This window comes from Scyliorhinus torazame, chromosome 2 (genome assembly GCF_047496885.1).
Source record: "Scyliorhinus torazame isolate Kashiwa2021f chromosome 2, sScyTor2.1, whole genome shotgun sequence".
Classification (NCBI taxonomy): Eukaryota; Metazoa; Chordata; class Chondrichthyes; order Carcharhiniformes; family Scyliorhinidae; genus Scyliorhinus; species Scyliorhinus torazame.
In genome coordinates, this window is record NC_092708.1 from 109,706,679 (window position 1) to 109,721,909 (window position 15,231).

The 15,231-nt window shown below is 47.8% G+C and overlaps 1 protein-coding gene across 8 annotated transcripts in view; it reads left to right on the forward strand.

Moving 5' to 3' along the window:
* The window catches only part of prpf40a (PRP40 pre-mRNA processing factor 40 homolog A), a 100,880-nt gene that overhangs the window by 19,812 nt on the left and 65,837 nt on the right, over positions 1-15,231 (forward strand). For all 8 annotated transcript variants that reach the window (XM_072475406.1, XM_072475398.1, XM_072475389.1 and 5 more), the window contains 3 exons: positions 230-340; positions 6,050-6,170; positions 7,702-7,729. In XM_072475406.1, the coding sequence (XP_072331507.1) occupies positions 230-340; positions 6,050-6,170; positions 7,702-7,729 (260 nt within the window). The remainder of the gene's footprint in view (positions 1-229; positions 341-6,049; positions 6,171-7,701; positions 7,730-15,231) is intronic.

A 15,231-nucleotide genomic window follows, 5' to 3' on the forward strand; every position in this document is an offset into this window, starting at 1 on the left:
ACCTGCCAAGTATTTCCAGCATTTTCTGTTACACGATTGCTGTAGATAAATGTCTACCATGCAAACCGTTTAAGAACGTTTGCTTTTGCGATTTCTCTCAAGTACAAATTTCCCATCACCAGAGATAATTGAGCTATTCTATGTTATTCCTTGAATTATCCTCCGAGTGTATTTATTGGGATTTCTATTATTCTGTCATTTTCATTCAATATCATAACTTGCTCTTCAGAAATCTGTTTGGACTGAACACAAATCTCCAGATGGGAGGACCTATTTCTACAATTCGGAGACAAAACAGTCCACATGGGAGAAGCCTGATGAGCTGAAATCACATGCAGAGGTTTGAGGAGATGAGTTGGATGTATCTAACTGGGAAAATGGGTCTGTTAAGTTATATTTGATGGGCGAAGCAAGAACTTTGGAAGATTTTATTTTGTTAGTTTAAAATTCAATACAGATTTTCTGCAGGATAACTCCTTTTAAAAAAAAAAAAAAAAAAAAAAAATGTTATTCAAATTTTCACAAAATATCAACAACAAAATACAAAAAGAAAAGAACAACCCCCCCCCCCCCCCCCCCCTTATACATGAATAATAAATTAACAGCCTCCATCAACACAAAGGCAAATATACACGTCCACTCAAGAAAAATGAACCAAACCCCCCCTTAGGCCCCCCCCAGGTTGCTGCTGACCATCTTCTAATGTTCTGCCAGGAAGTCTAGGAATGGTTGCCACCGCCTGAAGAACCCTTGCACCAATCGCCTTAAGTCAAATTTCACCCTCTCCAATTTAATAAACCCCGCCATATCGTTGATCCAGGATTCCACGCTTGGGGGGCCTCGCATCCTTCCACAGGGACGCAAAGGCCAGAATACCGGCCACTTTCGCCTCCTGCACTCCCGGCTCCTCTGCCACCCCAAATATTGCGAGCCCCCAGCCCGGCTTGACCCTGGAACCTGCCACCCTCGACACCGTCCTCGCTACACACTTCCAAAAGTCCTCCAGCGCTGGGCACGCCCAGAACATGTGGCTGTGGTTTGCTGGGCTCCCTGAGCACCTAACACACCTGTCCTCACCCCCAAAGAACCGGCTTATCCTTGACCCGGTCATGTGAGCCCTATGCAGCACCTTAAATTGTATGAGGCTGAGCCTCACGCAAGAGGAGGAAGAGTTCACTCTCCCCAGGGCATTCGCCCACTTCCTTCGTCAATCACCTCGCCCAACTACTCCACCCACTTACCCTTTAGCTCCTCCACCGAGGCCGCCTCCTCCTCCTGCATCACCTGATACGTTGCCGAGATCCTCCCCTCTCCAACCCACACCTCCGACAGCACCCTGTCCTGGACCCTGCGTGGCGGCAACAGTGGGAACTCCACCACCTGCCGCCGAACAAACGCCCTTACCTGCATATATCCTCATGGCCAAAATCTTTGCCAGCAACTTTGCATCTACATTTAGGAGTGAGACCGGCCTATATGACCCACACTGTAGGGGATCCTTGTCCCGCTTCAGGATCAGGGAAATCAGCGCTCTAGACATCATCGGGGGCAGAGCCCCCCCCCCCTGTCCCTTGCCTCGTTGAAGGTCCTTACCAACAGCGGGCCCAGCAGGTCCGAATACTTCTTGTAAAATTCAACCGGGAACCCATCCGGCCCTGGTGCCTTCCCCGCCTGCATGTTCCCTATCCCTTTGACCTACTCCTCCAACCCAACCGGCGCCCCCAACCCTGCCACCTGCCCCTCCTCCACCCTCGGAAACCTCAGCCGGTCCAGGAAGCGACCCATCCCTCCCTCCTCCAGTGGGGGCTCAGACCGGTACAGTTCCTCGTAGAAGTACCTGAAGACCCCATTGATACCCACCGCACTTCGCACCGTGTTCCCTCCTCCATCCCTAACTCCCCCGATCTCCCTATCTGCCCCTCGCTTCCGAAGCTGGTGCGCCAGCATCCGGCTCGCCTTTTCTCCGTATTCATATACCGCCCCCTGCGCCTTCCTCCACTGCGCCTCCGCCTTCCTGGTGGTCAACAAATCAAACTCAGCCTGGAGGCTATGCCGCTCCCTAAGCAATCCCTCCTCCGGGACCTCCGCTTACCTCCTGTCCACCCTCACCATCTCCCCCACCAACCTCTCCCTCTCTCTCCTCTCCTTGTATGCCCTAATGGAGATCAGCTCTCCTCTGACCACCGCCTTCAGCACCTCCCAGACTACCCCTACTTGCACCTCCCCATTGTCATTAGCCTCCAGGTACCTCTCTATACACCCCCGGACCCGCCCGCTCACCTCCTCGTCCGCCAGCAACCCCACCTCTAGGCGCCACAGCGGACGCTGGTCTCTCTCCTCCCCCAACTCGAGGTCCACCCAGTGCGGAGCATGATCAGAAATGGCTATCGCCAAGTACTCCGTATCCTCCACCTTCGGAACCAGCGCCCTGCTCATGACAAAACCGTCAATCTGGGAGTAAGCCTTGTGGACATGGAAGAAGAATGAAAATTCCCTGGCCCCCGGCCTCGCAAACCTCCATGGGTCCACCCCTTCCATCTGGTCCATGAACCCCCTCAGCACCTTGGCCGCTGGCCTCCTGCTCATCCTAGACCTAGAGCGATCCAGTGCCAGGTCCAGCACTGTGTTGAAATTCCCCCCCCCCATTATCAGTCCCCCTGTCTCCAGGTCTGGAATCCGGCCCAGCATACACCGCATGAACCCCGCATCGTCCAAATTCGGGGCATATACATTGACCAACACCACCCGCTCCCCCTGCAGCTTGCCATCGCATACCTACCGCCATTGTGTGCCACAATGCTCGACGCCTCGAACGGCACTCTTCCCCACCAAGATCGCCACCCCCTGATTTTTTTGCATCCAAACCCGAATGAAACACCTGCCCTACCCACTCCTTTCTCAACCTTACCTGATCCGCCACCCTCGGGTGCATCTCCTGAAGCATGGCCACATCCGCCTTCAGCCCCTTCAGGTGAGCGAACACCCGGGCCCGCTTGACCGGCCCATTCAGTCCCCTTACATTCCAGGTTATCAGGGGGCTACTCACCCTGTTGCTAACTTTTGCCTTAGTTTAATTGCTCTGTTTTATCACCTTTGCTCTTGAGTCGCCAGGTACCTTTATGATACCGCCACGTGGTTCAAGTCCGAGTAATGATCAATAATCCAATACACCGCTTAGTAAGATTTAAATCAAAGCACATTTATTATACACCGTAATCACTACTCATGTATAAATTCTATGTCTAAGCTACTTCTATGACTAACAGGCCAATACTTAACTTGGAACTGGCCCACCAGGTCAGGGAAACAAATGGCCTTTCGTTCGGGTTCTGAGCCTGCGGGATTCGAAGTTAGTACAGATTGGTAGCTAGGAGCGCCTATCTCGTAGCGAGCGTTGAAGTAAGACTTACTGGATATCAGCGGTGGCTGGACCGGTCACTGTCAAGGGTTGGTTCTCGTTGCTGAGTGACCCGGTCAAGAAGAGAAGGACGATTTGAACTTGGGCTTGATTCTTATAGTCCCCAGGTATTTCCCGCCTTTTGGGGCGGACCCTGTACCTGGTTCCAAGTGATTGGACTTTGTCCCAATCACTTGGTTCGATTTTCTCCAATGCTGGAGCGGTTCCCTGATAGCTGGGCGGTCCTGAGGTGGTCGTTCACCTCCCTTTGTGTAGGCTTCTGCTGGCGCCAAAGAGTCTGGTTTGGCTTTATGTGTCTAAATGTTGCTCATTGTTCCCGGGGATTGCTCATTAATATACAGATGGCTGGTGTTCTGTTATGCTGATGGTTGCTGGTATCGATCTTGTCTGGCCTTTCCAGAGGTAAATACACACTCAACCTGCAGCTGCTCGTTTGTGTCCTGTTGGCTGACTTTGCCATCAGCCATTGCCGTTCGCCATTTTAAATCGGGAGTTAGCCATTCTAAATCGGGAGTTAGCCATTTTAACTGGCTACAACCCCCCTCCCCCGCCGACGAGCCATAGCCCTTCCTAGGCCAGCCACGTGCCCGCGCCCCCCGCACGACCCGTTCCCCACAGCGGCAGACCTCCGCCCCGACCTCTACCAACTCCAGCTCCCCCTTGGCCATTCCAGCAGCAACCCGGTTCTCACCCCCCACCCCAAAACTAGGTACCCCGCTAGCTGCATTGCTTCCCCCATTGCACTCCCGTAAGTCAGCTGACCCCGGCCACTCCCGCCGCTCCATCGACCCACCCCCGTCCACCAGCGGGCTCTCATCCATTCCACTCCCAGCGCGGGAGAAAAGCTTGTGCTTCCCAGCTCCGGCCCCGCCCCTTCAACCCTAAAAACCCGCGCTTTCCACTCGCCCGGCCCCGCCTCCTCTGGCGCAGCACCCTTTCCAGGCCCGCTCCCACTACCCCCAACTCAGGCCTCTCCCCTACCGACCATCAACCCCCCAAGCAGTTAACCTCCCACATAACCCCCCACGAGCCCACCCGGCAGACCTAATCAAAACAATGCCCAATCAACCCCCGAAGAACAAAGAACCCCCTCTTGAAACACAACACAGCAATCCCCAACCATCCCTCCACCGCGACCCCCCGTCCCCGACCCTTAGTCCGAGTCCAGTTTTTTATCCTGAACAAAGGCCCACGCCTCCTCCGGGGACTCAAAATAATGGCGTTGATCCTTATAGGTGACCCACAGACGTGCCGGCTGCAGCATACCGAACTTCGCCCCCTTCCTGTGCAGCACTGCCTTCGCCTGGTTGTAACTGGCCCTCTTTTTCGCCACTTCTGCGCTCCAATCCTTGTAGATCCAGACCTCCGCGTTCTCCCACCTGCTGCTCCGCTCCTTCTTGGCCCACTTTAACACACACTCCCGATCAGCAAACCGGTGGAACCGCATCAGCACCGCCCACGGCGGCTCGCTGGGCTTGGTCCTCCTCGCCAGCACTCGGTGGGCCCCCTCCAGCTCCAAGGGCCCCTTAAAGGCTCCCGCTCCCATCAGCGAATTCAGCATGGTGACCATGTAGGCCCCCACGTCCGATATCTCCAGCCCCTCCGGGAGACCCAGGATGCGCAGGTTCTTCCGCCTCGACCGGTTCTCCATCTCCGCGAACCTCGCCTGCCATTTCTTGTGGAGCGCCTTGTGCGCCTCCACCTTCGTCGCCAGGCCCAGGATCTCGTCTTCATTCTCCAAGACCTTCTGCCGGACCTCCCGGATCGCCGCCCTTGGGCCGCCTGGGTCTCCAGCAGCTTATCAATTGAAGCCTTCATCGGCTCCAGCAGCTCTGCTTTCATCCGGGATGCTCCCGCTGCCATCTTCACCTTTCTTGGCTTAAATGCCACTTTTTAAATCGCTCCCTTCCAATCCATACACTATCTGGGGAATGTTGCTGTCCCCTTCCCACGCCAGGAAACGTCGAACAAGTGCCGTTACGGGCCCTAAAAAGAGCCCAAAGGTCCGTTTTTATCAGGAGCTGCCGAACGTGCAACTTAGCTCCGCATAGCCGCAACCAGAAGTCCCGCAGGATAACTCCTTAATGCATCTTTGTTTTCACCAAATTCTTACGTCATTAAATAAAATAATAAAGCAAAATAAATAAATGTTTGAATCTAATACAGAATTATTTTACGTTTTAATTGATTCATGGGATCTGGACATGCTGGTAAAGCCAGCATTTATTCCCCATCTCTAATTGTTTTTGAGAAGGTGATGGTAGGCTGTCTTGCAACTCAATCATTTGTTAGGGCTTTTCAGAGGGCACTTCAGAGGCAACCACATTGCTGTTGTGGGTCTGGTTTCATATTTAAGCCAAGGCGAGGGTGACCAATTTCCTTCCCTAAAGCATAATAGTGAATCAGATGGGATTTTTGACAATCTTTTAGTTGCAGAGCCACCCATTACTGATGCTTGCTTTTTATTTAAGATTTACTTAATGGCTTAAAATTAAAGACCCCCACCCCAACTGCTGTCATGGGATTTTAATTCATGTCTCTTCACAAAGTGAAGCTCTTTCTTCTTTAAAATTTAATGATAACCATTGTATGAATTAAGATATTAATCTAAGAATGCTCTTTTATTTGAAGCAATTGTTATCAAAGTGTCCATGGAAAGAATACAAATCTGACACTGGAAAACCCTATTATTATAATTCCCAAACAAAAGAATCGAGATGGACTAAACCCAAAGAATTGGAAGAACTGGAAGGTAAAATCTTTTAATAGTTTCTATGAAAACCAAATCACATTTTAAAACTACTTAAACAAAAAGAAAATAACTTCAGTTATGCTGTGGTTTCTATAAAAAAGACAAACCGAAGTGATACTCCATTTGCACTGGTAAGATTGCACCAATACACTTTAAACTAATGTTTTCAAATAAAATAGTGCGCAATTCAACCAAAACATTTAAAAGTGTCATTTTGCATTTTGTGTGTGTTTGGTGGGATGTTTCCTACGGCTTTGTGGGTGAGATCCAGACCAGTATTCACCCATGCTTTGTCATTTTTTGAACCTTGGGGAGGCTAGCCCACACTTAGAAATCTTTTCAGCAGTGGGGAGCTGAACTTGCCAGTAATGCTGGCTCCACGGAGATCAGAGTGCCATTTTGAAAGAATGCCCTGGGGCCCGATTCAGCTGACATGAGTTAAAGTCCGCTGAATCACGCGTTTAGCGCTGAGAAACATTGTGCTTTCAACGACACTTTGTTTTGTTTGCATCGGGGAGCATCCCGCCGCCGTGGCCACGCTTGGAGGGATCTTGCAGGCAGATTGGGATTTTGTCTGGCTGTCCCAGTCCGCCACCCCCTTTGGGTGTCAATCCCCCCTCCCCCCACTTGGAGAGATTTCCTGCCCGGGGGCTTGCCAGGGTACTTGCCTCTTCCCGACCACTCAGCGGGGGGCGGGGGGGGCACCAGTGGCCACCGAGACCCCAGAGTGGCCATTAAGGTTGATCTCCGCCGGTGACTCCCAGGCGCATGTGGCATCCAGATGGCCGTGTGTATTAAAATGAGCCTTATCTGGATCAAGACCAGTGAGGACGTGATCCAGATCGCGCTGGGCACTGCAAGTCAGGTGACTCACATGAGGCGTCGCACTTGGCGGGAATCCTGATTTCGCCAGGTGTGACGTGGTGGTAGAATTGTTTCTAGTCACTTCGGTGTTTTCTTCCTCATTAAAGAATTTGGCACATGACTGCCCCAAGTTTTGTTTCTTCTTGCTGATTGCTGTTATGAACTTTTAAAATCCAAAAAAGATTTTGTAATGTGATTTTCTAACATTAAATTTTAATTTTGTTTCATCTAGATTAGTATTAGAGGCCATTAATTTGGCAAAGGTCAGCAGTTCAAATGTGTAAATTGTGATCACAAAATATTTAGAATGAGGTTCTCATGCTTGATCATGCACATTATTTTTCACTTGATCGTAGCTGAAAGAATACTTTGTGAGATAGCAAATAAAATTTTATATTGAACTGTTGTAACTCAAGGGTTCTGACATTACCAGTTAAGTTTCTTTCTAACAGTGTTATGTATCAACAGTTTATGGTAAAACATCACCTTTTTTCATAAAGCAATGTAATTGACAGTGATTTCAAACCTTATGCTATTTTTTTATAATCAAATACTGCACCATAAATTATACTGAGTGAATTAATAGTGAAAACAGTTTTGCAGATTGTGATGCTTTGTTCAACCATTTGAAGTAAACCAATCAGATGCTATTTTTGCTTTTATACAGAAATGATCAAGGCTGAGGAAGAAAATGGGTATGTTCCAAACATTTAACCTCCTTTTTGAAAATGTGCAAATCCTGTGATATTGAGGTATTAAGGAGCTCTCATTGCAAGGTTTACATTAAATAGTTAATTTTATTATGCATTTATTTATGTAAATTCAATTCTAGTAAATGATGGACTCCTGTTGGAATGGGTGAAATGCAAAACCACAATTGCAGGCTTTTGTTGCAGAACTTCTCTTGAAAATATGCTGTTGCCACCCCAGTTGGTGTTATAACGGAAGATCCCAGAATGGAACCCTGGCTCAGAAGGCCGTAACTAACTTTTTGTAATATAAAATGTGGATAAACAGTTACAGGACTGCAAATTAGTTGCAACAAGAAAAAAAAATTATTAAACATGACAAAATTGGACTTCTGGTGGCAGTGATGTGAGCAGTCACATACCCTGTGGCTCCTGCCAGGGTACTTTGTTTTTGGCCCTTTCTGCCCTGTTTATGGGCGATTTTCTGAAGGAAAATTGATGAAATAAGACTCTCGTTTGAGTAATGTCCAGCAGAAGAAGTTCAAAGCAGAAGTCTGGCAAGGGAGCGTCGATGGACGCTCAGCAGTGGGGGGACACATAGCAGCGGCTTCTGCTGCGTCGGTGACCCTTCAGTGGACAGCTGAAGTTGGTTAGCTTCCTGCCCGACGAATTCAAGAAGCAATGACAGGCAGTCGCTGAGGATGTGGAGAAGGCAGTGGAGGGGGCTTTGGCACCAATTTGGGCGACCATGGACAAGATGGACCGGTGGATAGAGGTTCATGGGGCGACTATACAGAAGATCGAGGCGGCGAGCAAGGTCCCGGGTTTTTGTGCTCTTGAGAAGTGTGAAGGCGGTGTGGTATATTTGCAGGAGATCCATTTAAGAATTAAGGATCAAATGAGGTTGTGGACACGATGGATGGGGCAGGTTTATCACTCAGTTTTGATTTTAGTGTGCGGGGGACTGCGGATTAATAAGAGGATGGCTTTTCTGCGGGCAATATATTGGCTGACTCAGATGGGAGGTATGTAATCGTCAGTGGGTCATTGGTAGGCACGCCAGTGGCGATGGTCAGCGTGTATGCATCGAACTGGTATTCATTAACAAGGTGCTGGCGAACTTGATTCTCAATAATTAATTATGGTGGGGGGGAGGCAGGGTGCGATTTTAATTATGTTTTAGATCCTAGACTGGATAGTTCGAGCCCCACTCACAGTCCATCTGGCCTGGCAAAGGAGTTATTGGTGCTCATGGAATAGGTGTGGGGGTGCCGACCCTTGGAGGTTTTAGCTTCTGAGGGATAAGGAGTTGTCTTTCTTTTCTCATGTTCACCAAATTTACTTATTTGTGTGCAGTGTAGGTCTCCTCTCCCAGGCGTGAGGGGGGTGGTTTACTCTGTGGTTACATTGGAGCATGCTTCACATTCTGTGGATGTTCGAGCTCTCGGTGACCCCTGTGGAGACTGGACATGGCTTTGCGTGCAGATAAGAGTTTTTGTGAGCGGGTGCCCTCTGCCATTAGGTGGTATGTTGAGTTCAACAGGAGCGAGGCGGTCTCGCTCTCCCTGCTCTGGGAGGCCCTGAAGGAGGTGGTTGGGGGCGAGAGCTAATTTTGTTAAAGGCACACATAGGGATAGATTTGGGAAGGAGGAGAAGCAAAGACTTGTGGACTCCATTCTTGAAATGGACCACCAGTACTCGATCGCCCCAATCCCTGAGTTATTGGCAGACCGAAAGAAGTTACAAATGGAGAGTTCTTGACAATGGGTAAGGCAGAGACTCAGCTGCTTCGCTCTAAGATGGCTTTCTATGAATATGGGGAGAGGGCCAGTCACCTGTTGACTCATTGTGATGAGGCAGCAGGCAGCTTCCCGGGAGATCGTGCAGGTCAGGGACTTGGGTGGCGGGATAGTTTCTGCCCCAGAGAGGGTTAATGAGGTGTTTGATGCCTTCTACGGTGGGTTGTATGAATCAGAGACTCCAGTTGGGGGTTCATCGTTGGGACAATTCTTGGATGGGTTGACCTTCCTGAAGATGGAGCATAAGAGAAGGCAGAAGATGGAAACACAATTGGGCTGGAGGAGAACATGATTGTATTCAGTTAATGCAAACAGGCAAAACATTGGGACTGGATGGGATCCCCATTGAATTTCATAAGCAGTTTGCTAGTCGCTCCATTTCTGCTACTTCCGCTTCCCGGGGGTGTTGCTGGACATGTCGATTTCCATCCTGAAGAAGGACAAGGATCCCATGGAATGTGGATTTAGGAGAAACAGACTGGATTTGTTAAGGGCTGGCATTTGTCGACCAATATTAGGAGATTAGTGTGTTGTGTTGTCGCCCTCCTTGGAGACCAAAGCAGAGGAGATTATATCGATGGACGTGGAAAAGATGTTTGATAAGGTTGAGTGGGGGTACCTCTTAGATCTTGGAGCGGTTTGGCTTTGGGCCAAAATTTATTTCATGGATTAAGCTTGTATACTGGACCTCCACTGAGAGTGTAAATACTGATGCCTGAAGTTCTGGTTATTTCCAATTGAACAGGGGTGTCTGTTGTCTCCGCTGTTGTTTGCATTAGCAATCAAGCCGCTGGCTTTGCATTTAGGCCGTCTACTGGATGGAGCGGCATATATCATTGGGGAAGGTCCATAGCGTGTTCTTGTATGCGGACGATCTGTTTTATATATTACAAACCCTTTCTCCAAGGTGGGGAGATAATAGAGCTCCTCGGGAAGTTGGGCTCCTTTTCAGGGTACAAGCTAAACCTATCTAAAAGTGAATTTTTTCCGGTGAACTGCCTGGCAGGGGAGTTTATCTTGGGACGCTGTCGTTACATCCAATATCTGGGTATCCAGGTGACTCATGATTAGGCTATGAACCATGCTTCATAAATGTAACTTTTCTCGTCTGGTGGATTGGTGGAAGTCGATTTAAAAAGGTGGGATGCTCTCCTCTTGATCCTTGAGGGAAGGGTACAGGCGGTGAAGATGAATATTCTCCCAAGGCTTTTATTTTTGTTCCAGCGTGTCTCGGTTTTTCTTCCCAGGGCTTTCTTCTGTAGGGTTAACAAATTGATTTCTACTTTTGTTTGGGTGTGTAAGACTCCTCGGGTTCGCAGGACGTCTTTGCAAAGGATTAGGCAGGTGGGGGGAGATGGTGTTGCCGAATCTGTTACACTAATACCGGGTGACAAATATTGATAATGTGCAGGGGTAATAACTGAAGGGGAAATAGAGAACCAAAATAAAAGAACAACATCACCCTCGGGCAGAGCAAAAAAGGTGCAAGTGTGAAAAGGGTCAATGCAGGATTGCGCGCAGTATACGGGAAAATGTAAATGAGCTTGATGCGCACATTGAAATTGGCCGGTACAATGTTGTGGGCATCACTGAGACGTGGCTGTAAGGGGATCAGGGCTGGGATCTAAATATCCAAGGATATATGTCCTATCGAAAGGACAGGCAGATGGGCAAAGGGGGCAGGATTGCATTGTTAGTAAGGAATGAAGTTAAATCGATAGCAAGGAGCGATAGAGGATCAGAAGGCATAGAATCTCTGTGGGTAGAGTTGAGGAATCGCAAAGGTAAAAAGACCCTGATGGGAGTTATGTACAGGCCCCCGAGCAGTAGTCAGGAGGTGGGGCAGAAAATAAATCAGAAGATAGAAAAGGCATGTAAAAAGGTGACATTACAATAAGGTTGGTAGTGGATCCCAAGAAAAGGAATTTGTGGAATGTCTAAGAGATGTTTTTTTTTTGGAGCAGCTTGTGACAGAGCCTACCCGGGAACAGGCAATTCTGGATTTAGTGATGTGTAATGAGGCAGACTTGATTAGGGAACTTAAGGTGAAGGAACCCTTAGTGAGCAGTGACCACACTGTGATAGAATTTACCCTGCAGTTTGAGAGGGAGAAGCTGCAATCAGATATAACGGTATTACAATTAAATGAGGGTAACTACAAAGATATGAGGGAGAAGTTAGCCAGAGTTGATTGGAAAAGGAGCCTAGCAGGGAAGACAGTAGAACAGCAATGGCAGGGGTTTTTGGAGGTTATTCGGGAAGCACAACAGAAATTCATTCCAAGGAGGAGGAAACATGCTAAGGGGAGGACAAGGCATCCATGGCTGACGAGGGAAGTCGAGAACAGCATAAAAGCTAAGGAAAAAGCATACAAAGTGGCGATAATTAGTGGGGAGCCAGAGGATTGGGAAGCCTTTAAAAGCGAGCAGAGGACAACTAAAAAAGCAATAAGGGGGAGAAGATGGAAGTATGAGTGCAAGCTAGCTAGCAATATAAAGGAAGATAGGAAGAGTTTTTTTCAATATATGAAAGGTAAGAGAGGCAAAAATAGACATTGGACCACTGGAAAATGTGGCTGGAGAAGTAATAATAGGAAATAAAGAAATGTCAGATGAACTGAACAGTTACTTTGCATCAGTCTTCACGGTGGAAGACACCAGTGAGATGCCAGAGCTCCAGGAGAACGAGGGGGCAGAGGTGAGTGCAATGACCATTACTAAGAAGAAGGTTCTGGGGAAACTGGAAGGTCTGAAGGTGGATAAATCACCTGGACTGGATGGACTACACCCCAGGGTTCTAAAAGAGATAGCTCAGGAGATTGTGGAGGCATTGGTGATGATCTTTCAGGAATCACTGGAGGCAGGAAGGTCCTAGAGGACAGGAAAGTTGCTAATGTAACACCACTGTTTATGAAGGGAGGGAGGCAGAAGACGGGAAATTAAAGGCCGGTTAGCCTGACTTCGGTCATTGGTAAGATTTTAGAGTCCATTATTAAAGATGAAATCGCAGAGCACTTGGAAGTGCATGATAAAATAGGACTGAGCCAGCAAGGCTTCGTCAAGGGGAGGTCATATCTGACAAACCTGTTGGAGTTCTTTGAGGAAGTAACAAGGAAGTTGGACAAAGGATAACCAGTGGACATGATTTATTTAGATTTCCAGAAGGCCTTTGATAAGGTGCCGCATAGGAGACTGTTAAATAAGTTAAGGGCCCATGGTGTTCAGGGTAAGATCCTGGCATGGGTTGAGGATGGGCTGACTGGTAGAAGGCAGAGAGTGGGGATAAAGGGGTCTTTTTCAGGATGGCAGCCGGTGACTAGTGGTGTACCTCGGGAGTCTATGCTGGGACCACAACTTCTCACAATATACATTAATGATCTGGAGAAAGGAACTGAAGGCACTGTTGCTAAGTTTGCAGATGATACAAAGATCTGTAGAGGGACAGGTAGTATTGAGGAAGCAGGCGGGCTTCAGAAGGACTTGACAGGCTAGGAGAGTGGGCAAAGAAGTGGCAAATGAAATACAATGTGGAAAAGTGTGAGGTTCTGCACTTTGGAAGGGGAAATGGTGGCATGGACTATTTTCTAAATGGGAAGATGCTTAGGAAATCAGGACAGAGGGACTTGGGAGTCCTTGTTCACGATTCTCTTAAGGTTATCGTGCAGGTTCAGTCGGCAGTTAGGAAGGCAAATGCAATGTTAGCATTCATGTCGAGAGGGCTAGAATACAAGACCAGGGATGCACTTCTGAGGCTGTATCGGGCTCTGGTCAGACCCCATTTGGAGTATTGTGAGCAGGTTTAGGCCCCATATCGAAGGAAAGATGTGCTGGCCTTGGAAAGGGCCCAGAGGAGGTTCACCAGAATGATCCCTGGAATGAAGAGCTTGTCATATGAGGAATGGTTGGGGACTCTGGGACTGTACTCATTGGAGTTTAGAAGGATGAGGGGGGATCTTATTGAAACTTACAGGATACTGCTTGGCCTGGATAGAGTGGACGTGGAGAGAATGTTTCCACTTGTAGGAAAAACTACAAGCAGAGGACACAATCGCAGACTGAAGGGACGATCCCTTAAGACGGAGATGAGGAAGTTCTTCAGCCAGAGGGTGATGAATCTGTGGAACACTTTGCTGCAGAAGGGTGTGGAGGCCAAATCACTGAGTGTCTTTCAGACAGAGATAGATAGATTTTTTGATCAATAAGGGGAATCCGGGGTTGCGGGGAGAAGGCAGGAGAATGGGGATGAGAAAAATATCAGCCATGATTGAATGGTGGAGCAGACTCGATGGGCCAAGTGGCCTAATTCTGCTCCTATGTCTTATGGTCTTATTGGTGATTTGAGGATCCAGACTCTGAGGGCATAATGGAGGAGGTTTTGTGCGTAGGGTTGTGTCTGTAAAGACATAGAGTTGAAAAGTCATTGGATCATGAGAGACCAGAAAGTTATCTGCAGTAGTGGTAAAGTTTGTGAGAAGCGACTATTGCCATGTGAGAGTACCTTTAAGAAATTGGGTGTTTATCAGTGATGTCAGAGTGTGGATGGAGCTGGGCTGCCCGTCAGCTTTTTACTTTTGTTTTAGGCTGTTTGCTGCAGTGTGTGTTTTAGTACCGTTTTCAGAGCTGGATAGCTGCAGTCAAAGCCAGAAGGGGTATTAGTCTCTCTCTGTAATCTAAAAACTCTAAATCGATCCCTTGGTGATTTAAAACTAATAACTGCTCTCAATAATGACTTTAACCTGATGTGCTTCTGTTAAAGGTTTTGTTTTTAAGTCTTATGGATGTTAAAAGGAAAGCTTAAAGGGTTACTTAGTGTTGTAGTCTTTGGGGGTTGTATTTGAATTAATGGTTGCTAAGATATTCACTATGTTTATAAAAGGTTAACTTGAGTTAATAGAATAAACATTATTTTGCTTTAAAAAAGAATTTTCCATTTCTGCTGTACCACACTTGTAGAGTGGGCCGTATGCTCCCCATACCACAATCTATTAAAAGCCGTGGGTCAGGTGAACTCCATGATACACTTTGGGGTTCTCTAAACTCTGGCCCATAACAAATTGGGGGCTCGAGGGGATAAACGTCTATCTATTGGATTGGCTTAGTGAACCTGAAGACCGTGATGGGTGAGCATATTGTGGTTGCTTTTCAGGTGTGGTATTCTAGTTTAAGTAGGGAGTGTGTTGTGGACAATGGCTCTTTCAGAGGCTCAGAGGTTTTTGGGGGCGGAGACGGTCACACGCAGTACCTTACGGACAGAGACTAAAAGAAGACTGTTAGATTTGGCAAAAACATTGCAGTTAACATTACCTGACAAAATGCGAAAAGATGAGGTAATTATGGCGGTGACTAAGCATTTAAAGTTGCCTGAGATACAGTTTGATTCATTGGAAATGACAAAAATTCAGTTACAAATTAAACAAATGGAACACGAGAAAGAATTAAAGCAGCTTGAATACGAAAGAGACAGAGAAGAAAGAGAAAGGGAGATACAGATCAGGGAAAAAGAGAGAGCTTGAACTTCAGAAAATGGCCATGAAACATGACAGGCCAAAATGACAGGTTAAAATTGGCAGGCGTAAAGGGAAACGTACAGTTGGATGGTAGTGATGAGGACAGTGAGAAAGAGCGTCATAGTTGAAGGCTTGGTTGGGATCTATTTAAATATGTCCAAGCATTACCAAGGTTTGATAAGGAGGTAGAAGCCTTTTTCATT